At 39.2% G+C, this 27,783-nt stretch overlaps 3 protein-coding genes across 5 annotated transcripts in view; 1 reads left to right on the forward strand and 2 right to left on the reverse strand.

Annotated features, from left to right (window-relative positions):
* Window positions 1-3,974: 3,974 nt before the first annotated feature.
* zgc:158258 (uncharacterized protein LOC791186 homolog) lies at window positions 3,975-8,717 on the forward strand. Of its 3 annotated transcripts, none has more exons than XM_060858363.1 (4): window positions 3,975-4,033; window positions 5,206-5,371; window positions 6,831-7,009; window positions 7,610-8,717. In XM_060858363.1, the coding sequence occupies exons 2-4, from the start codon at window positions 5,282-5,284 to the stop codon at window positions 7,950-7,952; spliced, it is 612 nt and encodes a 203-aa protein (XP_060714346.1). In that variant the 5' UTR covers window positions 3,975-4,033; window positions 5,206-5,281; the 3' UTR covers window positions 7,953-8,717. The 3 variants fall into 3 exon arrangements, with proteins under 3 accessions (XP_060714346.1, XP_060714347.1, XP_060714348.1); XM_060858364.1 differs by having other exon boundaries at window positions 3,976-4,033; window positions 5,258-5,371; XM_060858365.1 differs by lacking the exons at window positions 3,975-4,033; window positions 5,206-5,371 and adding an exon at window positions 5,828-5,970.
* Window positions 8,718-10,343: 1,626 nt separating this feature from the next.
* Window positions 10,344-19,223, reverse strand: kif17 (kinesin family member 17). The gene is made up of 14 exons (XM_060858362.1): window positions 18,956-19,223; window positions 18,316-18,462; window positions 17,616-17,717; window positions 17,305-17,494; window positions 16,273-16,725; window positions 15,931-16,013; window positions 15,034-15,181; window positions 13,987-14,120; window positions 13,782-13,897; window positions 13,270-13,498; window positions 12,583-12,841; window positions 12,393-12,475; window positions 11,159-11,279; window positions 10,344-10,616 (listed from the first exon to the last, which is right to left on the reverse strand). Exons 1-14 carry the CDS (start codon window positions 19,184-19,186, stop codon window positions 10,459-10,461), a joined length of 2,454 nt encoding a protein of 817 aa, XP_060714345.1. The 5' UTR covers window positions 19,187-19,223; the 3' UTR covers window positions 10,344-10,458.
* Window positions 19,224-23,781: 4,558 nt separating this feature from the next.
* sh2d5 (SH2 domain containing 5) overlaps window positions 23,782-27,783 on the reverse strand; it is an 8,314-nt gene continuing 4,312 nt past the window's right edge. The window contains exons 3-10 of the mRNA XM_060858627.1: window positions 27,276-27,356; window positions 27,114-27,188; window positions 26,884-27,030; window positions 26,574-26,768; window positions 26,289-26,469; window positions 25,762-25,867; window positions 25,328-25,487; window positions 23,782-24,593 (exon numbers count right to left, since the gene is read on the reverse strand). Of these exons, the coding sequence (XP_060714610.1) occupies window positions 24,411-24,593; window positions 25,328-25,487; window positions 25,762-25,867; window positions 26,289-26,469; window positions 26,574-26,768; window positions 26,884-27,030; window positions 27,114-27,188; window positions 27,276-27,356 (1,128 nt within the window). The 3' untranslated portion in view covers window positions 23,782-24,410. The remainder of the gene's footprint in view (window positions 24,594-25,327; window positions 25,488-25,761; window positions 25,868-26,288; window positions 26,470-26,573; window positions 26,769-26,883; window positions 27,031-27,113; window positions 27,189-27,275; window positions 27,357-27,783) is intronic.

The following is a 27,783-nucleotide window of genomic DNA, read 5'->3' on the forward strand; positions in this document are numbered from 1 at the left end:
TCTGTTGCCTAATCGACTGAGCCTCAGTTCAAACCAAAACGTAAGGGTACTTTCACATATACAGTGTTTCACATATTCCGTTCGACTCGAGTCCTGGCGTGAGTTCCTCATTTGTGCAGGTGAGAACATCCATCGCACTCAGGCGAGGATCAAATCTGGACAGGACGTGAAAGGAGAATGGCGTGTGATTTGGGTTACAGACAACATTTTGTTCAGTATCAGTTATGTGGGCTGCTAAAGTGAGTCTCGGAGCAAACTGAGCCTAGAGATGTAGAAGCACGATGCGTTTCTGAGAAAATAAACAGCAGACATCAGACAAAAACATCTTGTGATATTTTGAATGCACCTCAGTGTTCTTTGTGTTCAGGTGATTAAGAGGATTAGAGGATTTTTACACACTTGGCAAGGGTTACTTTAATTCTGTCATTTTGTACATTCTATACATGCCGTTTAAACTCTACAACCCCCTCAGACAACATTATTATTATTATTATTATTATTATTATTATTATTATTAATAATAATAATAATAATATATTTTTATGCATTGTGTTTCAGATGTAATTTTCTGATTCGTACAGTTATGAAAGCACCCTAGAACTCACAGGACCGTCAGACTAGATGGCATTATTATATTAGTTGCACATTTTAACCATATATATATATACATGTTCAGTATAATACAAAGAAATCAGCTGAGCACAATGTTGATCCAGTAACAATCAGTGGCACAATGTTGAGTTCAGACTTCAAGTCAGTTTGTGTCTTGCGTCCACATGCGTGAGCTGCGTTCTGTCGCCGAACATCACCGGCTTTCACGTCGTAAAATACATCAGTGGATCGCTGGCTTCGTTAGTTATCAATCTTTATAATTAACACGTGCTCTTTTATCATGGAACTTCAAGAACATTCTCATTGACTTGGCACCGAAGTGCAGTGCTTCATCTGTACAGAAAGAGAATGATGCTTTAGTCCTTTAATCCGTCATGAGTACAAACAGCTTCCAAAGCTTGGTCATGACAGCCGAGCTAACTCGCCAAGCCCAGTCTGCCGTAACGTCTGAATCGCATCATGTACCCTCACTGTATTCTGGGACTTTGAGTCTAATGTTTACAACGTGTTTCATGCTGAAGTTTTCCTTCAAGGTTTATCAGAAATCCAGATCTGTCTAATCTGTAGTGTTAAAGATGACGTTTTGAGATACTCCGCTCCAGTCCCAGTACGCTTTTGGTTCCAGGTATCGGTTCAGTGCATCCCTAACCTTTTCAGAACAATCATGGTCTTAAATGCTCAGTGTCTACATATTACCTGTTACTTGAAGTTCTCGCAGAGGTGTACGACGGAGAACACGGTTCTGTATCAGCTTTTATCTCCGAGCTTCTCATTTGAAGTTCTTGTTAAACTAATGAGAGCTCAGACCTTGGTGTGTGTTTGTAGAGAAAACGACGCTGACCCGGTTACACGTACAGGTGCGTGGTGGTGTTTGTTTCTCCTAACGGCATACGCAAAACACTCGAAGCTTTTTTTTAATCGACTGAAGTGCAGTGAGTTTGTTTTTGTTTTTTTCCTTAAGTGGAGAATTGTGTCATATCAGACTTTACTGAAACACTGGGGCAAATGTTACTCCATAACTTAGTAGTACAAGTTTATAAACTGTATACGAAATGTATTCCAAGTTCTGAAAAGTACATTTTCAGTCAGGTACCGTCTACTGCCTACTATCTACAACACTAAGTTCTAAGTTATTGTACAATTTTTATTTTGCAGAATTGTTCCACTGTGACGCCAAAGGAAATGTGTTATTATTAAACCTCTGTCTCTCTCTCTCTCTCTCTCTCTCTCTCTTTCAATCTTTTTTGGGTGAGAAAGTGCTGAAAACCTGAAATAAAGGTTCATGTCGAGGCATCGCACTGTTTTACTGAAGACTGAAGATTTTTACAAGTAGTTGTTTAAATCACATTTTTTTTCGTTCTTCCTTTACACTAGTACAAATAAACTAAAGGAACACAGGATATTTGGGATAAACAGCTGTTTATGAAAATTAGAGTGTGTAGGGTCATCAAATTATCTGTGCATGTGGTAACACTCCTGATTTATTGCTTATTAAGAGTTAGTAAGGTAGTTATTAAGTTTAGGTATTGGGTACAATTAAGAATGTAGAATAAGGTCATGAAGAATAAGGCGTTAATATGTGCTTAATAAAAAGCCAATATTCTATTAATATTCATGCTAATAAGCAACTAGTTAAATGAGCCTAAATAGTGTTACTGTGCATGTTATGGAAGAATGCAAGTACATGCAGGGGGTTTGTGGCCTCAATGGCGCTCCAGTAAGCAGCGTGCTGTATGCAAGTGACCGAGGAACGCAGGGTACAAATTCAACTTCAATTGCATTAAATCTTCTTGTTTTAAACACAGTTATGCTGCAAGATTTTTTTAAAACTACATTCAAGTTCCTTGTTATAGGCAACTCTGCATTTTTTTTTTTTAAATTCCCAGTTAATTCCCATATATTCCCGTTAATTCCCATGGAAAGTTTCCAGCCTTGAAAATTCCTGGAATTTTGCAACCCTATGTCTGAGTTAAAGTTTCTCAATTTAATTAACTTAATAAACCTGTTTTAAGCTTCATCCCAGTCAAATGCACAAACTTCCCGCCCCCTTTCCGGTGTTGCGCCGACATCTGACTTCCCGGACCAATCAAACTCCTCGGCGCATGCTCACTCGTCACACGGTTTCATCCAGCCGTTCATCGATCGATTTTTACACACAGCTAACACAAAAACCGGACACGGAAACGTTATATAAACAACAGAAAATTACTATTTATTTACAATTTCTGGTCAAAATTAATATTATCTTCAGTATCAAAGGTGTTTGGGTTTTTTTTATTCCAAATCTGACAGTAATAATAACCGATAATTCTAGTCAGCAAACCTGTTGTGTTAAGTCAGCTAACTGGACTCGACAATTAACATGCTGCTTATGTCCATTTAAATCGATTAATCGCATTATATGTTTGTTCGATATTGACATTTTTTTTTTAAAATTACACACAAAAATAGCTCATTCAGCTGGCATGGTTTATGGCAATGCAAATATGTTTTACTATTGTTCATTTCCTTACAAGAATTTATTCAGTATTTAGATTAAATTATTTGTGCAAATGAGGTTTTTTGTCTAATTAAATCTGCATATATTTGCATACTTCATAAAAATCTAAATCAAATCTTGTCTCTGGTGGTTGATTTAAATATCTAAATATTTATTTCCGTGTGCTTGAGGACACTGTCAGGAGAAAGCTTTTGGTTTTTAACCAAGAAAATAAAAAAAAATAAAAAAAATGACACGGCATTACATTTCAGTATAAAATTGAAAACACCAATCAAACATTTTGGGAAACTCCTTTGTTATTGTATATCCATCTGATCATATCAGATCCATCATATGGCTGATGACGCCTTAGATAGGCACAGGCTCCCCGTGACCCGAGGTAGTTCGGATAAGCGGTAGAAAATGAGTGAGTGAGAGTGAGAGAGTGGTATAATACTGTATAAATGTGCACACGCTCATAAGGGAACATCTTTCCTGGCTTTTACCCCATGAAAGACCATAAACATAGTGTCTCTCTCTCTTTCTCACAATCACAAGCAAATGAATTGTGAAATAAAATTTTAGAAATAGGTAGTTTTTGGAATTTGTCATGTAACAGGCTACATCTTTTATCGATGGTCTGTAGGTGTGTGGTACCAATGTGTTATGTGCAAAAAAAGTCATAAGATCACACGAATCCACCTTAATAATATATAAAATATATCAAATAATCAAGTGGAATCATGGCAGATCCTTGAATCTGTTTCCTAAACGCTGATTGGTCGCTGCCTACAGCGGCTTGCGTTTTGATTGGTTAACGGTAGTCCCACCTGTTTCAGAACAATTTTTATTCGTTTATTGGCGCTGGATCTCAAAGTGCACTACTCCAATAACGTTTAGTGGGTTAGACACCGGATTACCTGTGGGTCTTTTTCAGGACAGGTAAGTTTCCTAAGCAACAAAAGCGTATTTATTTCTTCTTATGTTTAAAAGATGGACCATTAGTATACCAGTGCCACATCATATGAATCAGTAGGTCTACACTTTTTTAACACAAATTGGGTTTTTATTAATCATTAATTCAGTTGTTTGCGAAAGAATCGGCTCTACGGATTGACTGTTTTCAATTAACATTGGGAACCAAAAAAAGCAATTTCTCCGGTTTAAATGAATAACGTTAGCATACGAATCATTATACAGATACATTTGCATTCGTTGTTCAAAGATTTTGTTGTTTGTTAATCAAATTAAATCAAATTATATAAAAATTATGAATTTTAAAACACAGTGGTTGAGAGAGCCGTTTAAAAGACGAGTCTTTTTTTTGTCGAGTTGTTGAGCTGGCATTTTCGTCACAAACACTAAGATGCTTTTAGGGCTTTAGAATAAAACAGACCGTATATTATAATAGTTATTGCAATGATTATACTGTATATATTGTAAATGTAAATCATTTTAAAAGCAAAACTTACATTATAATATTTAAATAAATTCTTTACCAGTATTCAGGACAGGAAACAGATGTTCAGTCAGATGTTAAGATATTCATCTGAAAACGTGGTTGAACTATAATTTATGCAAGTTAGTAAAAAAAAAAACGACTCTCATCAAAACAGTACATTATTATCAGAGATGGGGGACTCGAGTCATATGACTGGACTCGAGTCATATGACTTGACTCGAGTCAGACTTAAGTCACAAATTTGAGACTTGCTTGACGAATATTAAAAAAGACTTGTCTTGACTTTGACTTGACATTCATGACTTGAGACTTGACTCAGACTTGAGTTAAATGACTCAGAGATGGGGGACTCGACTTGACTTTGACTTGACATTCATGACTTAAGACTTACTCGTGACTTGCACATGACTTACTCCCACCTCTGATTATTATAGTTATTGGGTAAATCAGGTGTGCAGTTTGAGAGAACAGCACTGATCAGTTCAAAGGTTTGCTGTAACCCAATTCAGTTGTGTGACTGGTTTAATGAAAGGACTTTGTACATTAAACTATAATAAACTTTACACAAACTCTTTTCACTGAAATGACCATAAAGCCTTCTGTGTACACACACACACTTGTACAAGTAACACTAGTAATGTTTCATCGATAGACAAAAGTCCCAGTTTTTTTGAATACAAAGATCCTCACATCTTTATGATAAGGGTTTACACTGGATTTACACTGCCATGTCCAAGAGCAACATGAAGAGACAAGTACACAGATACACGGACAGTACCAACAGCTGTGACAGAATCATCAGCTTCAGCTCTCCAGCTGTGAGTCTAACTTCTTTACCTGAATCGATTCAGTCCATGTTCCTTTGATTTTGCATGAGCACATGTTTTTTCTGGATGTTATAATAAATGTCCTAAAAAAAAAATCATAATTTTGTCAATTCAAAATTAAAAATCGAGATCTCAATTATTTGTTCTTGTTGTTCCTTAAAGACAAAAAGTGACATGGAAATAAAAAGGCAAGCAGATTGTGTGATTAATGGTTACGAAAAATGTCACCTGATAATCGGATGCGTAAAATTTGTGTTACAATTCAGAGTAGAGATTTTACAAATTCGAAACCAGACTGTTGGGCTACAGCTCCAGAATTAGCACCATTTAAGAGACATCACCAAAAAGCAAAAAATTATGACATCACATTAAATGTTCATTTCTTTATTATGAAATGTCAATTTCTGATCTAGGGGGAGGCATGCGGTGGCTTAGTGGCTTAGTGGTTAGCACATTCGCCTCACACCTCCAGGGTTGGGGGTTCGATTCCCGCCTCCGCCTTGTGTGTGTGGAGTTTGCATGTTCTCCCCGTGCCTCGGGGGTTTCCTCCGGGTACTCCGGTTTCCTCCCCCGGGCCAAAGACATGCATGGTAGGTTGATTGGCATCTCTGGAAAATTGACCGTAGTGTGTGATTGCGTGAGTGAATGAGAGTGTGTGTGTGTGTGTGTGTGCCCTGTGATGGGTTGGCACTCCGTCCAGGGTGTATCCTGCCTTGATGCCCGATGACGCCTGAGATAGGCACAGGCACCCCGTGACCCGAGGTAGTGCGGATAAGCGGTAGAAAATGAGTGAGTGAGTGAGTGAGTGAGTGTCTGAGGTTTAAATAAGACAAGCCTTCTTCAAAATGCTCTGTAACAATGTTCTAATAATTTGCACCTGATATGATACACCTGTAGGCCATTTTATCCATTTAAGTACAACTCAATATGGGGGTGACTTTACTGTTTCCTCACAAGAAATTGGATTTTTTTAAAAAACAACATTTTACAGATAATTATAAAAACGACATTCTTTTAATTTGAATTTCATTTCTTTCATCTCAATTTCCTTTAATGCTCATATGTTTCGCTATTTTATTAAAATCACAGGCGTTTTCACATGACTATATATAACTTCAGCAATCTATTAAATAGTCCATAAAATTAATTAATTAATGACCCTGTTTTTAAAGGCTTTTCTAATGAGGTATTGCAAAATAAAACTATGCCCTGAGCATGTGGTTGATTATTTCCACAAGGGTGCCAATATTTTTGGACTTGATACGTTTCTGTTGCGTCTTACACTGTGCTCCTGTTTAATGCTTTTGAATGATAAATTTCAATACTGCTTTATGTGTTTTTATGAACAGGATGACAATTAAAATATTTTTGTTGCCTTGTTGTGCTTGGGATGTTGTGCTTATCTTTGTGTGTGTGTGTGTGTGTGTGTGTGTGTGTGTGTGTATTGCAGAGTGATGGTAACTTACAGCATCTTTCCACGGAAGAGAAGGCTTGTATCGGTTTTTTGGAGGAGATCATCGAGTCCACAGTTACAGAGCACAGTGATTTTTCCAGTGATGACTCCCAAACCTTTGGAAACACGATTAGCAAAAAGCATCACTGCACAACACGTGGAGTTCATCAGGACATGTACGTGTATATGGAGCTTTACTCGAACAACTGTGTATACAGTTATACAGTGAGGGGAAATAAATATTCAGACACTTAGAATTTATTTAACAACATTAGAACTAACAGTATCGGCAAAACCGTTATGACGAATAACAGCTTTAAGAGGTCTTACAGTGAGAAGTAAAGCATGTTTCCTTTTAGCAAACTGGCTTTGCTTCTATAAGCTTACATAAGCTTTCAAAAACCTCCACAAATTTATAACAAATTCATTGAACATCAGGAGATTGGATTACCTTCCAGTGTACCAGTAACCTTTGATTTATACTTTGATTTGATTTTGGCTTCCAGTTTGGGGGTTGTTGTCTTGTTGAAAGGTCCAGATTCAGTTTCATCAGCAATAAGATTTAATTCTTCTTTATTATATCCTGGTATATCACTCCATTCTTGCTTCCTTCGCTTCAGACGTCACTGTAGGTGTGGTGTCCTCTGGATCATCTGATTTTTGTTGTTGTTGAACAGTTATAGTTTAACTTTGTCTGAACTTTGTCTGTGAGACTACAGATATTATAGCAAGGGAATTGATTTAGATTTTTTATCTGTTGTTCCTGCTGCTTTCAGGTCATCCTGCAACTCTTTTCCGGGGACTGATAGCTGGCAGGATCTCTCAGCAGAAGAGAAGGACTGTCTCAAGTTTTTAGAGGAGACCATCGATTCCATAGAGGACGTCGGTCTCTCCACTGGTGATGCTGAAAGTTTTCCAGAGTCAGGTTGCACTATTGTCAAAAAACATCACATCAATCAAATTAAGACTTTCCTGGTTCCTGCACCTTTTGTCCTGACAACCAGCAATGGTAGCATCCCTACTAAACAAGGAATGGCATGTGCTGAGGAAAAAACACTACCTAATAAGGATCATAGCCGTCAGAATGATCAAGCGTCATCTGATGATGCTTTGCACTAGGAGTCTTTGTCCTGTAATGGTTGCTTATCTACATTCACTGAAAACTGTGATGTGATGAGACCAGACAAGGACAAGTTGGAGGTACATTTGCTGAAGAAAATGTGAATGGTGCTTGCACGTGACAAGTTCCCCTCATGGGACCGAGTGTTTTGATAGATGACATGTCCATGTTGTGCTATCTTTTTGATTTCGCTTACTTTGGGGGGCGGGGCTACACGTGGCATCACGTGACGTGACCAAAACACGCGTGAGGCAGTTCCCCTCATCGGGCTGAGTGTTTTGATATATGGCATGTCCATGTTGTGCTAATTTTTTGATTTCGCTTATTTTGGGGGCGGGGCTACACGTGAAGTAAAACCGTAATGCTGCAGGAAATCTTCAGGACGTTTTTTTAGGGGTCGATATCAACATGACAAGCTGCTTATTTACATCTTGTTAGATTGAAGAGTGAGACAAAGGGAAAAGAGAAGTATGTGGAGGGAACTAGTGCTATAAGTGATTGATTACAGGACATTTAATGTAGAGAATAAAACATTTAAATGTAGAAATTGCTGTTCAACGTTTCACATTTTATCCTTTACTTAAACTTTACACCGTCCTTTACACCGTAAACTCTCCTTGATCCATTATTAGTAATAGTAACAAAATGATTAATGCTTGTATTAACTGATGAATTAAATGATGAATTAAAATGAGACAAACAATGAACATCTTGTGTTAATATTTATTCCAGCCATGAAAAAATAAACCCACAATGACCAATAAGATTTGTTGTCTTAATTAATACATGTGCTGGTTAATTGGCAGAATTGATAAAGGAGACTTTCACACACTGACCTGAGCTCAGTTAATCATCATTAAATGACACACTATAATAAATAAATTTTATGCATTAAATTGACTTATACAGGGAGTGCAGAATTATTAGGCAAATGAGTATTTTGACCACATCATCCTCTTTATGCATGTTGTCTTACTCCAAGCTGTATAGGCTCGAAAGCCTACAACCAATTAAGCATATTAGGTGATGTGCATCTCTGTAATGAGAAGGGGTGTGGTCTAATGACATCTACACCCTATATCAGGTGTGCATAATTATTAGGCAACTTCCTTTCCTTTGGCAAAATGGGTCAAAAGAAGGACTTGACAGGCTCCGAAAAGTCAAAAATAGTGAGATATCTTGCAGAGGGATGCAGCACTCTTAAAATTGCCAAGCTTCTGAAGCGTGATCATCGAACAATCAAGCGTTTCATTCAAAATAGTCAACAGGGTCGCAAGAAGCGTGTGGAAAAACCAAGGCGCAAAATAACTGCCCATGAACTGAGAAAAGTCAAGCGTGCAGCTGCCAAGATGCCACTTGCCACCAGTTTTGCCATATTTCAGAGCTGCAACATCACTGGAGTGCCCAAAAGCACAAGGTGTGCAATACTCAGAGACATGGCCAAGGTAAGAAAGGCTGAAAAACGACCACCACTGAACAAGACACACAAGCTGAAACGTCAAGACTGGGCCAAGAAATATCTGAAGACTGATTTTTCTAAGGTTTTATGGACTGATGAAATGAGAGTGAGTCTTGATGGGCCAGATGGATGGGCTCGTGGCTGGATCGGTAAAGGGCAGAGAGCTCCAGTCCGACTGAGACGCCAGCAAGGTGGAGGTGGAGTACTGGTTTGGGCTGGTATCATCAAAGATGAGCTTGTGGGGCCTTTTCGGGTTGAGGATGGGGTCAAGCTCAACTCCCAGTCCTACTGCCAGTTTCTGGAAGACACCTTCTTCAAGCAGTGGTACAGGAAGAAGTCTGCATCCTTCAAGAAAAACATGATTTTCATGCAGGACAATGCTCCATCACACGCGTCCAAGTACTCCACAGCGTGGCTGGCAAGAAAGGGTCTAAAAGAAGAAAAACTAATGACATGGCCTCCTTGTTCACCTGATCTGAACCCCATAGAGAACCTGTGGTCCATCATCAAATGTGAGATTTACAAGGAGGGTAAACAGTACACCTCTCTGAAGAGTGTCTGGGAGGCTGTGGTTGCTGCTGCACGCAATGTTGACGGTGAACAGATCAAAACACTGACAGAATCCATGGATGGCAGGCTTTTGAGTGTCCTTGCAAAGAAAGGTGGCTATATTGGTCACTGATTTGTTTTTGTTTTGTTTTTGAATGTCAGAAATGTATATTAGTGAATGTTGAGATGTAATATTGGTTTCACTGGTGAAAATAAATAATTGAAATGGGTATATATTTGTTTTTTGTTAAGTTGCCTAATAATTATGCACAGTAATAGTCACCTGCACACACAGATATCCTCCTAAAATAGCTAAAACTACAAACAAACTAAAAACTACTTCCAAAAATATTCAGCTTTGCTATTAATGAGTTTTTTGGGTTCATTGAGAACATGGTTGTTGTTCAATAATAAAATTAATCCTCAAAAATACAACTTCCCTAATAATTCTGCACTCCCTGTATATAGCTCACTCACAAGGACAGTAAACTGGGGGATCAGATACCATCACAGGAGACATACACTTTGCTTTTCTTTCTCTTGGCTTTGCTGTTGGCTGGCATGATGCCCAGAGACTCCAGGCGAAACGGGCGAGGGAGGATGGCCTCCGCGCTGGAGTTTGAGCCGCAGGAGTTCTGATGCGACGGGATGTTTCCTGGAACAGCAGAATGACTAGATGTATAAGAAGATATGGAACATATAGAGTTTGTGATTTTGCTACCTGGAGGTCTGTAAATATAGTAAATTGTGTTTTGAAATAATTCCATTTCAGAGCTGAAGCTGAAACGTTTGAACACGGTGACACATTGAGCTTCGCACAGCAAGATATAGTCTCAGGATCACATCTTAAAAAGTTATGCAGGATTTTTGTTAAATATGGGTGAGAGAATGTGATTGGTTGTTTGTAATGTCAGTCAGATCACTGGTGATGTTGTGGACCTTTAAGGCTGTCTTTTTACCTTTAGTACGTACGTATTTTTCTCCAGGAACGGTAAATGCACCTTTAACACTCACTAAAATAATATATATTGGTTCAGTTACATTCAGTTACATTTCCATTGGCATATCTATGAATAAGCACAGACATTATTTCCTTACCTTTTTTTTTTTTTACCATCTTTACCAAGGCTGCCCAAGTCACTGAATCACACTGCATGTGTACGTACAGGAACAAAAGGAGGAAACTTGTGCTCTTACCGAGGTTCTTCATGGACTCTCCTGATAAAAGCTGATTGGCCCTTTTCATCTTGAAGTAATTAGTGGCGATGTTTTCACTGTCGCTGCGGTTTAGCATCTCTTTATAACGGTCCTCCTCCTCCTACAGAAACATAGGTGCAGTGTGCGTCACAAGTGTTCATTGTGATATTATGATATTGAGTGATTTTGCAGTGGTGCCTTCGGTGGATTTGGGTTTGTGGCTCAATAGGTACCATTTTACAGCACATTTAAGGTGTTTCTCTATGTTTTTAAACATAGAGAAACTGTGATTTGTGATATCTTGGGATTTGGGTTTGTAGCTCAGTATTACAGTATCTACAGTACATTAAAGATGCAGTCTGTCATGTTAAAAAGTGTTTCCATTGCCCCAATAATCAAAAGCCCTATTCGGACGGGACTAGTTTTACAGGGGGTCGTTAGAGAAATTTCAGTTTCACAGACGTACTTTGTGATTTTAATCCCGTCCGAATCTGCCACGTCTGTCTTTTTCTCACACGACCTGTGTAAAAATTCCAGAGCAAATGACCTACTGTTTTTCAGCAAAATCGGCGCTCCTCTGAGAAATCTAATCCCGTCTGAATGCGAATGTCTGTGATTGCCGAAAATGTTTTTTCCAAAACGCGTTTTCTTGTCTGTTTTGGTCAACGTGAACTACCGTATTAACCCTAGTGCACCGGTATTGAAGTTTCTGCTTTCTGCACACCAATAATGGATGTAAATGTGTTTGCTACCCTGCGAAGAAATAAAAAATGAAATCAACAAGAAGAGCCAAATCACGTAAATTGTTAAGACTGGCTACTGTAATATGAGTTTCAGGTAAGAGTAACTTTCATTTCTATAGTCAATGACATAACGTGAAAATGATATAAAAACGTATTTATTCCAGTGGGTTCTATATAAGAAGTTCTATATAAAACCATATGATGTTAAACATTTTTTACATTTGTCTTGTGCATATGTAAAACACAGACACTCCTACTGTACCTCCGTAATAAACACAGAGATGTTAGTCCCGTCCGAATGCATACATGAAATGACAGACTTCGGCTGAAAAAAATTCTAACTCAAACGTCGTTTGGAAAACTAGTCCCGTCCGAATAGGGCTAAAGACAGTCTCAGAGATATTACAGACAAACTGTGCTTTGTAATATTGTCATGTGGCAATACTTTTTCAATACATTTCAGACTTAAGGGTATTCGAGTAAGCGGGTACCAGGAAAGGCTCTGCTGGATCCGAGGCCGAGTTCCTGCGTCCTGGGAGTCTGGAAGTGCCGCTAGCTGCCGATGGAGGCACTGCTGAGAGTCAGAAACACCTTGGCCATCAAAAACCAGCATCATCTCGAGTCGGTAATCGCTAACAAACATACCACAAGGGTGGGATGTTGCAGCAGCAGAGAATTCACCTGCAGGAAGCGCTGTTTTCTGCAGCAGCACCTCGGGCAGCCTCCACACGCCGCTCTCTTCGTCCCACACCGCCTCCTTCCTCAGGCGCTCCAGGTTGCTGTAGTTGCAGTCCCTGCGCACCAGCGTCACCATGCGCTCCAGGAGGCCCTGCAGGAGCTGCGTCTCACGTTCCAGACGTCTGATGGAGGCCAGGTAGTCATCACGCTCAGCCGCAAACTCCACCTGCAGATCTCGGATCTCCAACTTGGCAGCTTTTAGCTTTTTGAAGAAACGTAATGACAAGTCGGAGGTTTATATTAATGCGATATATTAACGTTACCATAGTAACAACTTCTGAATTAAGTGTAGATCATAAAACTCTCATGTAGTGTTGATATGGTGGAACGTTAGTCTCTAGAGTCAGGCCATTGTAATGACAACTAGTGTCACCATTGTGTTATATTTTAATATTTATTTAATTGTAAAAAAATTATACAGAATTTACTCAAATGACTGGATGTAAGGTTCAGAATTCATTTTGTTCATGTAGCTTGTAATTATTGACAACTGTGGAGATGTTAATATTTTAAAAATGTTTCTCCACAAATAATTTATTTGTAAAATGAACTACATTTTATTATCCAATAAATAGACTAAAGTTTATCCTTTACAGGTGATGATACACACACACACACACACACACACACCTTGCTCTGTGTGTTCTCCAGCAGTCTGTTCTTGGCGTGTACCTCCTCCTGGATGGAGTCATAGACGTTGAGCAGGACGGCGTCGCCTTCATCACTGAACTGAGTCAGAGCCTCGATCAGCTGCTTCTTCCTCTGGTTAGCCAGAGTCTTCCTCTGTCTCCGCCGCTGTCTCAGCTCCTCGTTTCTCGACTGCTCGCCACCGACAAACTCCTGCTCTAGCTGATGAAGCCTGAAGGTCAAAACAGCCTGTTGTCTGCATGCTCATATTCTTTAGCATTACTTGCAACTGTGTTTGTAACGATGTGCCTCATCATCATCATCATCATCATCATCATAATCATCATCATCATCATCACTCTCACTAATACAGCAATAAAGAAATTTAAAAAAAAAAAAAAGACTACACACTTTTTTGAGAATCAGTCAGATTCATTCGGATTTCCGACGTGACCTTGAATTATTTATGTCTTTGTTGTGGAAAAAAAAGAAAATCACTAGCTGAGTAACTTCACCTTTCCAAAACATGTTTCTGATCCAGTGGGCCTGGCGTAGCAACGACCGCTGACTCTAGAACTCCGGGCTCTCCCCCTGGACCCACTCTTATAACTCCTTTGTTTGGTTCGCTCTCCTGTGAGAAACGTGTGTGTAATAATGGAACACGAGACCCAAGTGAATAATCCGTGAAAAATTCACTGATAAAACGGGAAGGTCGCTGACCTGTAACGTGTCTTGGGAAGCTTCTGAGGGCTCAGGGGCGGCTCCGTTTACAGGACTGATCTCTTTGGTGGAGTCGTCTGCTGCGGAAAAGTCCAGACCTGATGACGTCATGGAAATAAAACGTTGCGCTGCTGCTGAGAGAAAAATGTTAGCATGTAGAATGTAATTCTACTTTTATTGTAATTAACATATAGATAAATAGAAAGAAACACGACAACTGTTCAGGACTATTTAAAAAGCGTGTGGAAAAGGTTCCATAAGATGTTTAGTCATGACATTGTCAAAACTTTATAATGATGTTTCAGCATTAAAGGAAAACACCATCCTGAATCACATTAAACATGTCTAGAGTTAACGTCTAGGTGTTTTATTTATATTTTCTGTAAGAAAGTTGCACGTTGTCTGTCATGCTTGTGTCACAAAGGGCCGTTATTACCGTAACTAGCTCAGATACTGTGGGGTTTAATAAGAGAAGCTAATTCATAAAAGATAAGGGTCAGGTTTTACTTTTAGCTCCTAACAACAAAAGCTCGATCTCTCAACATTTTTGCAGTGATGATTAAAATCGTATTATAATTAATAGTGTAAAAAAAAAGTAAAAGTTGGACTTAAGGTCCCAGAATGCAATACAGCTGTATGATGCTAGTAGACATGAACTCTAATAGTTAAAGATCTACGAGATGATGAGTGCATTGATAGTTTGTGCTTTGGAAGCTGATCTGTGAGCGGATTGTACAGACGAGGAGGTGATAGAGCAGGACAGACTATAGGACTAAAGCACTGCCGCATCATTCTCTATATAGTGATGAAGCACCACTGACACCACTATCAGCAGGTAGACGAATGGCATTGTGGGTGACGTATGAAAGAGAAAACAGAACGATGAAAGAAGAAGAAACTAATGACTTGTCTTTAAGGCTTTATAAACTCTAAAGATTCAGGCTGGATTTTACATATTATATCCTGTCATGTACTGTACATCTTTGGTGCTTAATCTAATTCTTAATCTGAACTATTTGTACTATAAGCACCGTGGTGTGATCGTACAGGCTCGGGAAGACTTTACTCTCTCCAGGCTGGACAGCTTGCTCTCATAAGACATTCTCAAGGTTGCAATGTCCTCCTGGAGCTTTGCTTTGGATTCTTGCTCTGCGTTGTAGTCTGCCTGCAGTCTGGCAAGCTTCTCCTCGTAATCCTGAATTCACACACACACACACACACACACACACACACACACACACACACACACACACACTCTCGTTAATCATTTTTCAAATGATTTCATTAATAGCATCTGTTACATGTCTAGCTCTGTAGAGACTGTAGTGTATAAATATTCAAAATTCAAAAAGCAAGCCTCGTTATCTGAAACATTATCAGAAGGCTAAAGCAGCAGCTACTTTTCATATATTGCTGAAAAGCCTGTTTTCTGATATACAGGTCAGTATTTGTGTTAGACGCAGACGTATCGGTTTTCTCTATAAACCTCATAGGGATCCCTATAGGGAGGCATGTGGTAGCCTAGTGGTTAAGGTGTTAGACCACAGCTAGGAAGAGTGTGAGCCCGAATCCCAGGTCTAACTAGCAGCTACTGCTGGGCCCCTGAGAAAGGCACTTAACCCTTTACTGCTCAGTTGTATAAAATGTAAGTTGCTCTAGATAAATCTAGACAAATTCAATCTCATTGTTTAAACCATTTAAAAAATTGAAACCCTTTCTTTCAAAACTAAAAACCCCGGTTTCTCAATGATGTGCCGTCATAAACAAAGAATTCCTATTTAATTCCCATTTAATTAAAAGAATTATTATATAGGAATATAATTATACTTGATTAAACAATAAAGAAATAATTTTTTGTTCTTCAGAGTAAAATAAATATTTCTGGGAACAAAAAAAAAAGATTTAAATTCATTCATTTTTAACTTCTTATATTACAGCACCCACCTGTTTAATCTTCTCCTTCTCGCTGCTCTGTGGTCTGGACTGGATGCCTGTGCTCACCTGTGACCGCTGACCTGCTAGCAAAGCTGACACGCAACATAGGGGATATTTAGCATGTAAAACTATGAATCTTCTACCTTTACTAGACAAGAATATTTATTACTAAAGGAAACTCAAGGAACTGATGCATGATCTGTTCAGGGGTCACCCTGATTGGCCCTGATCGGAGCGTACCAAAAAAAGTCATTAAATATTTGAGCCGTGGAATGTTCAGCAGTACTTTTAACATTAAGTAAAGGTGAATGATTAGATTACGGTGAAGATTAAGAACCACAGGGATCTTACAGTCGAGGCGTACGGTCCCGAGCTGCCCGGAGACGAGCGCCTTCAGCTGTTTGATCTCCTCCTGGTATTGGCGCAGTAGTGCGTCCTTGGGGTCTTCGTTGATGTGTGGACGGTTCTGGATGCTCTTGGCGCGGTTGGCGTAGCGCAACGTGCTCAGGCTCTCCTCGTAGTTGTTGTCAGCAGGGGAGAGGCAGGCCACCATGAGAGTGCGTGTGTTGCCACCTAAGGAGTCCTGAAGGAGCCGAGTAAGCTTGGAGTCACGGTACGGGATGTGCTTGGAGCGTCCATCCACCAGCGCCGAGATGACGTTACCCAGTGCTGACAGGGACAGGTTGATTTTGGTGGCTTCTTGAAGACGGTCTCCAGTAGCACCAGTCTTGGACTGGCGTTCGCTGCCAGCCAGGTCCACCAAGTTGAGTTTTCCGGCACATAAATGGTCTTCACCAGCAGCATCTCAGATTAAACGAGGAAGACGTAAGATCATTTATTTCACCTTGATAGCTTAATGGTAAGATTTTGCAAATTATTGCAGCATTTCAACCGGAACATATTTAAGCTCTAATAATATACAATCTAACAATATCCCCAAGCTTATATTGGGAATACTGGTTGACACACAAAATTACACCCGAACTGGAACACCAGTCAATCATAGCGCAGCATAGGAGCAATTTAGATTCACTAGTTGACCTAATGCCATGTTACTGGGAGCTGTGAGGAAACTGGAGAACTCAGAAGAAACCCACACTGACCCAGAGAGAACATAAGAAACTCATTAAAGGTGGTATCTGTGAGGAATAAACACCACCGTGCCACTTATCTTATATACCATCATATATAATTATATTAATTATATTGTCCAGATGTTTAGTAACGGAAATTTAAATGCTTAAACTTAATCAGAAGAAACGTTTGTCATACATCTGACAGACGTTCAGGTGAAGGAACCTTCGAAGTAAAAGATTGGAGTCTTTCCAGTTTTTTACATGGTCGTGTTTGTGCGTGTTTGTGTTTGCACGAGCGAGACCACACCTATGTTGCAGATCTCTAGGTGGATAGTGAATATGGAATGCGAGCGAGAGGAGTCTTTGTTCATGAGTGTGTATCCCACTGAGCGATTCTTCCAGCCCAGCTCCATGATCCGCTCACACTCTACCACACTGTGCACCGTGTGCATGGAGAGATCTCGCACATACACTCCTTGCTCTGGATGCTCTTTCAGCTGCTCGACACAATCACACACACACACACACACACACACACACACTGCATATCCACCTCATCCTGCAGAATTATATGTATCTATTATATTAATATAATGTCTAAATAAAAAAGCAACACACCTCCAGCTTCTGTTTGGTGTCTTTTCCCAGAAGGTCCCTGATTTCCTCTTTGTAGATCTCAAGGTAGGAAGCTCGTACAAGGAACTTTGTGTTTTCTGCACACTTTAAAATACATCACAGCATTTAAATGTCCACACCAATGTTATTGGGAACTCAAGTAACTGCAGTCAGTACATTTATTGTCAAACAGAGGGAGAATCGATGTATACACAGAAGCTCAAAGAGGATTTATTTAATTTTGTCACCTCCATTATTGGAGCTGGCCACAAGTAAACATATGGAATGAGTAACGTTATATTTATAGTGATATATTATATATTATATATTATTATAGCTGACTGTAGACAAAGGTACTTGAGATGCGTCTTTTTTCAACCATCCTTTTGCTTCTGTGCTTCAGGCTGATGTTATCTCTACGTAATTAACTCCATAATTATTGGCACCCTGGCGGCAAAACAATGAGTGATGTTGTTAAGGGGTGGCTATTAATTTACCAAATACATTCCTGAGAGCAAAAAGATCTGATTAAAAAAAAATAAATAAAAAAATCTCATAAAATTCTACAATTGTTGGAATTTTCAAATCAGTGCACGTGTAATTTTGGAATTTTCTATTCACTTAGATGTTTTTGCCCATTTCCTTTAAAGATGCCAATATTTATGCATATAACTAAGAGGAAAAAGCTCATAGAATATCTAACCTGGATGGTCTCGAAGATGTGCTCGAAAGCTCTCGGTATGACCCCTCTCTGAGCTGGGGGGTCTGGCATACCCTGCATGGTGAAGGATTTTCCACTTCCTGTTTGTCCGTAAGCGAAAATAGTTCCGTTGTATCCCTCAGTGACACCCTGTCATGAAAGTAGATAAAGTTAAAGATTAAAATGTCACAAAACCTGCTTTTGTGCTGTAGAGTCCTTCAGTGCCTGTTCACTATTTAAGGGGTCAGATTTGTGTCATTGTGTCATTTGATCTTAGCTACGACAGACAGAGGCTTTTGTCTGATTTACTGTCTGTCATCGTGCTCTGTTTCACGCATGGAAAATTTCATTCAGGGTTTTATTTTTAAACAATTTTATAGATATTATTACAAATATGTTTGATGTAAATCACCACCTAATCGCTCCGATGTCACGTACACCATTATACTGATGTTTATTACTCCATTATGTTCCAATCCAACATGACAGACGATGACACACGCAGCACATAGTGACCATTTCTTTCGAAACTTTCTAATCACGTAAGTCAAATCAAGTACAAAAAAAAAACAGCCTGTAACAAATATCAGTAGCTTTATTCCCTTTACTATTGTATGAATGAACACAGTGTAAAAGACATGACCTCCACCAGAGGATAAGCGATCTCGTTGTACATCTGCTCAGTGGTCTGATCGATGAAATACGTCCCGTCGAACGTAAACTGTTTGGGCGGCTCCTCTGCAGCTCCTGGCTTCTCGATGAAACATTGGCAGAGGCTGCAATCAACAGACACCACCATCTTACAGTTGAGCGCCTTCTCTCGGTTGTTCAGAGGCCGGCATCGGACCACCACCTTCACCGACTCGGACGCCATCCTGGAAAGATCAGCTCGGGCTATCCGCTGACCTTGGCTTTTTCTGTAACATTGTTAAATAGATGCCTTTTAATCCACAGATTACCTCATGACTGAAAAGTAATACACTGGATTTCACCAAAACCAACATTAAACTTTAATCCAGATTAATAAAAAAATAAACGCTCATACAGATAAAGATCCAAGTTTACTGTAAAACTTAAAGCAGCATCAAATACAGTTCTGTTTCACAAGTCTGCTGCAACCAGATTAATATATAAACATTTTCTTAATCTGGAATTAATTAAGAGATTTATAAAAACAATGTTAAAGCACGTTACATTTTCACCAAAAAACGATTAGTCTTAAATCCGGATTAAAGAAATTTATAGATGAAACGACTGTCCAAAACAAAAATAATCAGATGTCAAATCTGTTTGTAGTTTTACTGTGAACCTGGATTAAGTTTTAATCCTGGTGCTCTGTTAATTTAAACATATATAACGTTTCAGTATGGGATTCATTTTAGTCTGAGCTGGTTTCAGTTTCCAAAATAGGAGCAAACACTGCTCAGCATAAATAAGTACACCCCCTTTTGAAAATTAAGATTTTTTTATCAAATGCTCAGTGAATATGAAGGAAATTTGTTTTATTAAACATTTAATTTGTATTAACATACAGTAATAGTGTGGTCACCTAACATCTTTAGAATAAGAAAAAGAATACATTTACTTCAAACGAGGTGTTGCAGAAATGATTACACCCTACAACAAATTGAACTAAATCTAATATTTTCTGTGGGCTCCTTGATTGTTAAGAACAGCATCTTCATTCTTAAAGTATGGACTCTTTCATTTACTGGATGCTGGATGGAGAATTACGTTCAACTTGCCTTTTAAGAAAGCCTCTCATGAGTTCTACTGGGTTGAGGTCTGGTGACATGCTTGGTCACTGAATAACTTTTACCCTGTTCCTCTACAGAAATGAACCAGTGATCTTAGATGTATGTTTTGGGTCATTATCATATTGAAAGAGTGCCCAATGACGAAGGGCACGGAATGATGGTAGCATCTTCATTCATTCATTCATTCATTTTCTACCGCTTATCCAAACTATTCTCGGGTCACGGGGAGCCTGTGCCTATCTCAGTCGTCATTGGGCATCAACCAGGATGCCAACCCATCACAGGGCACACACACACACACACACTCATTCACTCACGCAATCACATACTACGGACAATTTTCCAGAGATGCCAGTCAACCTACCATGCATGTCTTTGGACCGGGGGAGGAAACCGGAGTACCCGGAGGAATCCCCCGAGGCACGGGGAGAACATGCAAACTCCACACACACAAGGCAGAGGCGGGAATCGAACCCCCAACCCTGGAGGTGTGAGGCAAACGTGCTAACCACTAAGCCACCGTGCCCCCCTGGTAGCATCTTCTCTTTCATTATTTTACAATATGTCTGTGAATTCATGATGCCATCTATGAAACACAGCGCCCTGACACCAGCAGCACTCATGAAACCCCACACAAAAACACTGCCATCACCATGCTTTACTGTTGACACCATGCATTTTTCATTGTACTCCTCACCCTTGGACACCATACAGTTTGGAACCCATTAGAGCCAAAACATTCATCTTTTGTCTCATCACGGCAAAATATAAAGTCCCAGTAGTCTTCACCTTTGTCAGTATGAGCCCTGGCTAATTCAAGACTTTCTTTTTGGTGCATGGGCTTCATGCATGCAACTCCTCCGCAGTGTACGTCGTATGGCGTCACGGGAAACACTCACCCCAGTTTGACTTTATAATATTTAGCCAACAGTGAAGAACTTGCACGCCGATTTTCATGAAACGCTCTTGACGAGGTGTTAACTTGCAGTGACGGCCTGGACATTTCAGCGAGCTTCCCACAAGTCCATTCTATTTACATTTTTGGATTACTTTTGCGACAGGAGTCAAGTTTATTTTTGTGATTAAGAAAATGAAGTCATAAACATTAACACACAATGTTAATTAATTAGCATAATTATCAGTTAGCTAAAGTAAACTAGCCGTCTAAAAAGGGATGTGGTAGCTAGTGGTTAAGGTGTTGGGCTACCAATCGGAAGGTTGTGAGTTTGATTCCTATGTCCACCTGGCTGCCACTGCTGGGCCCCTGAGCAAGGCCCTTAACGCTCAGTTGTATAAAAATGTACGTTGCTCTGGATAAGGGTGTCTGCTAAATAATGTAAATGTATTAATTTTAAAGCTAGATTGAGGTTACTGAGTAATCTCTGTACTGAGTAATACTGAGTAAACACTGTATAGGAAATGGTTTACATGTTTTGTTTTTATTGATTGTTTTTAGTCTAAAATATCGGAAACTATTAATATTGAAGTGTTGTTGCCATATAATCAGAACAACTCATTTGTTAAGCCAGGTTTAAAATAAAGTAAGCCTACAGGATGTGACTGAAGATAAAACATTATAATACACATCACAAACTAAAACCATTCATTACACTTTAACTTCAGGAGCCTAAATAAAGACATATTCACAAACATTACCTCCAAAATAAACTGTACATATATGAAAAAAAAGGTTTATTTTCTAGCAGTACAACTTTAAGCACTTATTTATTAACATTTATTAAATTTATTAAGACTTTATTAAAATGTATTATTCCAGTTAGGATTTTCATTCATTCATTCATTCATTTATTTATTATTATTTTTAACTTTTTTCATTCATTCATTCATCTTCTACCGCTTATCCGAGCTACCTCGGGTCACGGGGAGCCTGTGCCTATCTCAGGCGTCATCGGGCATCAAGGCAGGATACACCCTGGACGGAGTGCCAACCCATCACAGGGCACACACACACACTCTCATTCACACACACAATCACACACTACGGACAATTTTCCAGAGATGCCAATCAACCTACCATGCATGTCTTTGGACCGGGGGAGGAAACCGGAGTACCCGGAGGAAACCCCCGAGGCACGGGGAGAACATGCAAACTCCACACACAAGGTGGAGGTGGGAATCGAACCCCGACCCTGGAGGTGTGAGGCGAACGTGCTAATCACTAAGCCACCGTGCCCCCCTATTTTTAACTTACTTTTAGAAAATAAAATCGAGTATGAATTATTTGTATGAATTAATTCTATTTTATGTTCAAATTTTATATTTTATCCACTAGCAGGTTTCAGCTACTTTGACTCAGTGTTCAGTTAAAAAGGGATTGTTTTAATTCACTGGATTTTTATTTTTATATTTTATATTATTATATAATATTCTATTATATAATTTATTATTATTATTATTATTATTATTATTATTATTATTATTATATTATTATTATATTATTAGCATAATGTTCTCGGACCAAACAATCACACAATACCAGAAATGGTATTTGTTTATAATAGAAGAAGGTGATTAAGTAAATGAGGTCATAAGAAATAACACAATATTAATTAATTAGCATAATGATCAGTTAGCTAAAGTAACTTAGCCGTCTAAAAACAACAACTCTCTGTTCCTCCTGCTCTAACGTTGTTTACTAAGAGTTAAGAACAGATTAAAAAAAGCAGAAATATTTGCTTACAATAGTTGTTAATCATTCACAGATCCATAAAAGCATTCCGGTGTTAAAAATCCAGGTTAAACAAACACTGTTATTAGCAGAGCTGTGTGTACTGTGGCGTGCTCGGTTCCCTAGCAACCAGAAACTCGGCTCGCGCAGGTTTTCAAGTGTGTATTTTTTAACTGCGTCTACGTAAATACGTCATCAGCGCCGCCATGTTAGATGGGCTTATGGAGGGAAAAAAGCTGCACGTGTAACGGGTTCAATGAAAAATGTAAACAAGTCCCTGTTAAAGTCTAAAACAAATAGTTTCACGTATATAAAAGCGATAAAGATCAATTCACTTACTGACAAAAATGAGGGGTCAGTGTGGCTACTTTTGTGCTATTCTTTAACGCTATACACACACCTGTGTAATTTACTGTCATTTAAAATAGTTCTTATATTATCCGTGACTAAGGTTTGTCTATTGAAAGCGTCAGGCCTAATAGTTTTACATGACACGTAAACTGTATTATTCATACTGATGTATAAACTACTGTAATGTTTGTATATCAGCCAGAGGCGACTGTGGCGAGGAAAAACTCCCTTAGATGGAAGAGGAAGAAACCTTGAGAGGAACCAGACTCAAAAGAGAACCTCATCCTCATTTGGGTGACACTGGAGGGTGTGATTATAAACTGTTATAAACACCCAAGTGTGTTATTATGAATAACGTCCTTTCTACAGTCGGGTACAGTCTGACAGTTGTGTTTTGATTAGGAGGTTGTTTGATTGCGAAGTTGACGTTTCCCCCCAATAACATGCCCTGATGCGTTCAGATTTATTAATGAATGCGACATTTTTCTGTCAATTGCACAGTTACATTTAGTGTTGTAAAACACCCACGAGAAAAGCTCTTGTTATTGCACATGTTTATGTTATAGCAGCTATAAACAGTATTTTAAATGCGGACACTGGAGAGTCCGCCAAGTAATGTTGAATAAAAAGATCCTCACATAAATCTTTAAATAATGAAACCAAAACAAGGAATTGCTGTTTGTTTTAGCATTTATATAGAATTCCAAGAGATATGAGATTCTCTTAGGAAAGTGCTTCAGTAATAAAGCTGATAAAATCACAATAAAAGGTCGGGTTGCGTTAGAAAAGAAAATTTTACATTTAGTGCTCTTAAGTCAAAATTTGATTAGAGCTATTGAAATACAGTTCCACAAATACCATCGAGTAATCTGATTGCACAGACTTTCACATCATTCACAAGATTTCAACATTTCAACAATTTAACTAACCTGTAATCTCCTGTAAGTGTGATTCAGTTTACAGCACAGGCTAGTTCACAATACTGCATAAGGAATGTTTAAAAAGGGTTATAAAAAAACATTTAGACGAACAACACTAAAATTACAGGGCTGTCTGAAAAGTGAACAAAGTCAGTATGGTTCAGGGTCCCCCCCAAAAAAAAATAAAAAATATTCCATAGAACAAAAATATAACAATCAAGAGTCACCTTGTGTTTGTGTATCAAGTGCAGAAACTTTGGAGTTAAGTGGCATTAAAGGTTAAAAGTGTCTAGAAAAAGTAGAACAGATCCCTGTTTAAGAGTCTAAAACTAGACAAAATATATACACAAGAAAAAAAAAGAAAAAAAAAAAAAACTTGATTTAAACCCAAGACTTATTCTTGGGGTTGTTCAGTTTTGGTGAGCGCTTCATCTGGACTTTGATCTCTTCCCATTCGTAACAGTGATTAACACGAGTGCAACTCAGAGGCACCTCCAGCTCTTCTCTGGTCTCAGTGTAGTGCTCGATCAATGCTGTGAGACTCTCAAACTGCACACGACAATTCTATTTATAAAAAAAAAAAAAAAAAAAAACAAATTAGCAAATAAACAAATCAAGCAGCTTTTACTATAGGCAAGTTCGATAAGAAGCCTTTATTTTGTCACATGTACATTACAACACAGTGAAATTCTTTCCTCACATATCCCAACTTTGGAGGTTGGTGTCAGAACACAGGGTCAGCCATGATACAGCCACCCTGGAGCTGGTTGAGGGCCTTGCTCAAGGGCCCAACAGTGGCAGCTTGGCAGTGCTGGGGCATGAAACCTGATCTTTCAGTTAATAACTCAGAGCCTTATCTACTTGAGCCACCACTGTCCTTCGAGCTAAATCATATAATGGAGCCATCACTGCAGAGGAGAAGGAGCTGAACTGTTCCTTACACTGTATGACACTTTACCTCCTCTCCTCACAATGACTCACAGTCCTGCAATGTCTATCAGAACTCGTGCTGGGAATTCCACATTTTCACAACCTCGACTTACAGCCCAAAGTAGCTGGTCTATGCTCCAAGTCTGTAGATCACTCAAATTATTCATTATAAATTCTTGACCTTCTGATTCAATTTACTTTTTTCTATTGAATCTATACTTCAATATACAATTTACTTTTTCTCCAAACTTAAATATGTAGAAAAGGTTTATACATACTGTACCTGCATTCTCAAATACTGCGTCAATTCCTTTATTATTATTATTATTATTATTATTAACACAATTATTTATGAAACCCAAGCTCACCTCAAGGAACAGTTGTCCATTGCTGGAGGTCTTTATAGCCAAACTGACCAGACCTGAAGGGAAGCGTATGAGCAGACAGTCGACACAGGGATTTTTGGGGTGGGGACACAGCAAGTAGGAACCGAGGACATCGTCAGCAAGCAGAGATGAACTGCAGTGACTGAAACACCAACACAGACACAAAACTGATTCCTTTTTTCTATGCTGATCTGAAGTCTTGCTCAATGTCCTACAAACTGGAACCTTCCTAAAGAACCTTAGATGAGTCAGTCTGACTTTTCACCCTCGATATTTAAATGTTTAGCTTTGATTTTCCTTAACTGTGAGAACCCTGGTACAGTGAAAGCATTGAAAATGATTCTTTTTTTATTATTATATTGAACAAGTTAATAGTAAGTAGTAAGAATATTTCAAAACAATAAAGGCCACTTCACCTAGAGACGCCAGCCCAGCTCCACACGGCATGAGCCAGTGCTTCTTCGGTTTCGGCCAAGCTTGGTGCGCGTACCTTGCACGTTGGAACACTGTCCTGTCCCTTGTCTGTCTCACACACACACACACACACCATGAGTCGACACAAAAATCACAAACATTTACCACACACACTTATTACCCACAGACATATCTACAGTATCACACACACACATCATACACCCTAGACACAAATGTGCAGCAGACAAACAGATCACACATTCACACAATATACTCAGTCACTCACTCTCTTTCTCACACACACACACACACACCCCTGTGGTTAGTTTATTTGTCCATATGATGAATGTCATTTGTGGATTATTTTAAGTGTTTAAAGTGTAAATAAATGAACTGAGACACCTGTGTGAGAAAGCCCAGTGAGAGACAGCTCCTCCTACACCACCCTGTGAGGTCTACCACATTAAAGGTCAGCATTACCTAAGGAACTCTTTGACTTTTGACAGTGTTCTCTGAACACTCGTCCCACCTTGTGGAGCGTTCAAGCGTTCCTGCAGGTGCCGCTGTTTTACAGGCGTGTAGGTGAAGGAACGGTAAGCCCCCGAGCGCAGCACTTTGTCCCTCATAGCTTGCTTACGTACAAGAGTCGGTGACGTGAGGAAGACGTCTTCTGGACTGCTAACAGACTCTGCACTGGGTTTGGAGGAGACCTGATGGCATCATCAATCAGGAAGCAGAACATGACAAATTAATTACTGAAGTGTGTTAATGCATTTTATGAAGGTAATTAAAGATTTTTAATCAATGTTTTCACCTCTGACAGCAGACCCTGAGTCGGTGCCCTGCGGAAGGATACCAAAGCGTTGACGCTGAGTGGGAAGCCTTGGTTCAGCAGGGAGGGGCTACGAGTGGGCTTCTTCCCAGTGAACTTTTCCTCAGTGTCTTCTGGATGTTTCTCTAAATAACACAGCTGGAAGCAGCGGCACATCAGCAGGTTCAGGAACTGGGCCTTAAAAACACACAGGTAGGCAGGCAGGCAGGCACACACACAAACACACACACAATGAGGCTGTAAACAAAAGTAGGTGGTGTTGACATGGTGGCCTGGTCATGAGGAGACATACAGCTCGGGCGTGTCTGGCCTTGAAGAGGTGGCAGTAGAGCTGAGTGTCCGGGCTGCCAGGATTGTGGGCAAGAAAAGCAAACTGAGCATCCGAGGGCCGGGCGATGGACAACGAGATTCGCCGTAGAGCGTGGGCCATCAGAAGAGTCTGATTGGATACATACATTACATCATTCTTGCAAGATGGGTTAATTTATTCAGAAAACAAACCAAGATGAGACTAGATCTTACCGTCTCGTCCTCGTTATAAACCTTCAACCCTTTAACGGAGAATTTCATCGAGACATAGCGTCTACGCTTGTAGCGCTATAGATAGTAGTTAAACCATATGAGTGTACAATAAGTAGACAGTATAAAAATAAGAAAAAGAAAATGGTTTTGTGCACCAGTTACCTTGAAGGACTTCAGCTGCGAGTGCAGCTTTTGAACTTGTTCATCCAAACAGCAGTCCGCAACAGGAAACGAGCCTATGTACTGGACACAAGAATGAACACAAGAAATGGACAGGCACCCAAAATATTTTAGAAGAGACTAATGGTGTGTGAACATTTCTGGGCAATTCAATCATATTATTTTCTAGCAGATACCCAGGACAATGAGATACATGATCTGCATGATGATACAAATCTCCAACAAAACTAAATATTATTGACATGTTGAAAAAGTAGAGAACAAAAAAGATTTATGAGATGTAATCATTTTACAATATTAAAGATTCAGGAGCAAATCAGCTGCTTCCAATGGTGGGAGAGAGTGGGAAAGCAGAACGAAGTCAACTAAATATTTTCTAAAAGATGGCACTAAATACACAATAAACAAACATTTCTCAGAGCCAGCTATTTTTTTTTAAATGGAAAGTGAGTAAAAGTGAGTAATAAAAGTAGTGGTGTTTTGTGTGATA

The sequence above is a fragment of the Tachysurus vachellii genome, chromosome 22 (assembly GCF_030014155.1).
Source record: "Tachysurus vachellii isolate PV-2020 chromosome 22, HZAU_Pvac_v1, whole genome shotgun sequence".
Lineage (NCBI taxonomy): Eukaryota > Metazoa > Chordata > Actinopteri > Siluriformes > Bagridae > Tachysurus > Tachysurus vachellii.

What these genes read in the sequence shown, in the direction of transcription:
- kif17 (XM_060858362.1), bottom strand. Translation starts at nt 19,186, where the DNA reads ATGGCGTCCGAGTCGGTGAAGGTGGTGGTCCGATGCCGGCCTCTGAAC. An exon ending in CGGGACCGTACGCCTCGACT is followed by an intron (nt 16,014 to 16,272) that starts GTAAGATCCCTG and finishes GTTGCGTGTCAG; the next exon opens with CTTTGCTAGCAGGTCAGCGG. An exon ending in ATCCAGCAGAGCCTTTCCTG is followed by an intron (nt 11,280 to 12,392) that starts GTACCCGCTTAC and finishes ATGTTTCTGTAG; the next exon opens with GAGGAGGAGGACCGTTATAA.
- zgc:158258 (XM_060858363.1), top strand. Translation starts at nt 5,282, where the DNA reads ATGTCCAAGAGCAACATGAAGAGACAAGTACACAGATACACGGACAGT. An exon ending in TCAGCTTCAGCTCTCCAGCT is followed by an intron (nt 5,372 to 6,830) that starts GTGAGTCTAACT and finishes TGTGTATTGCAG; the next exon opens with AGTGATGGTAACTTACAGCA. An exon ending in CGTGGAGTTCATCAGGACAT is followed by an intron (nt 7,010 to 7,609) that starts GTACGTGTATAT and finishes TGCTGCTTTCAG; the next exon opens with GTCATCCTGCAACTCTTTTC.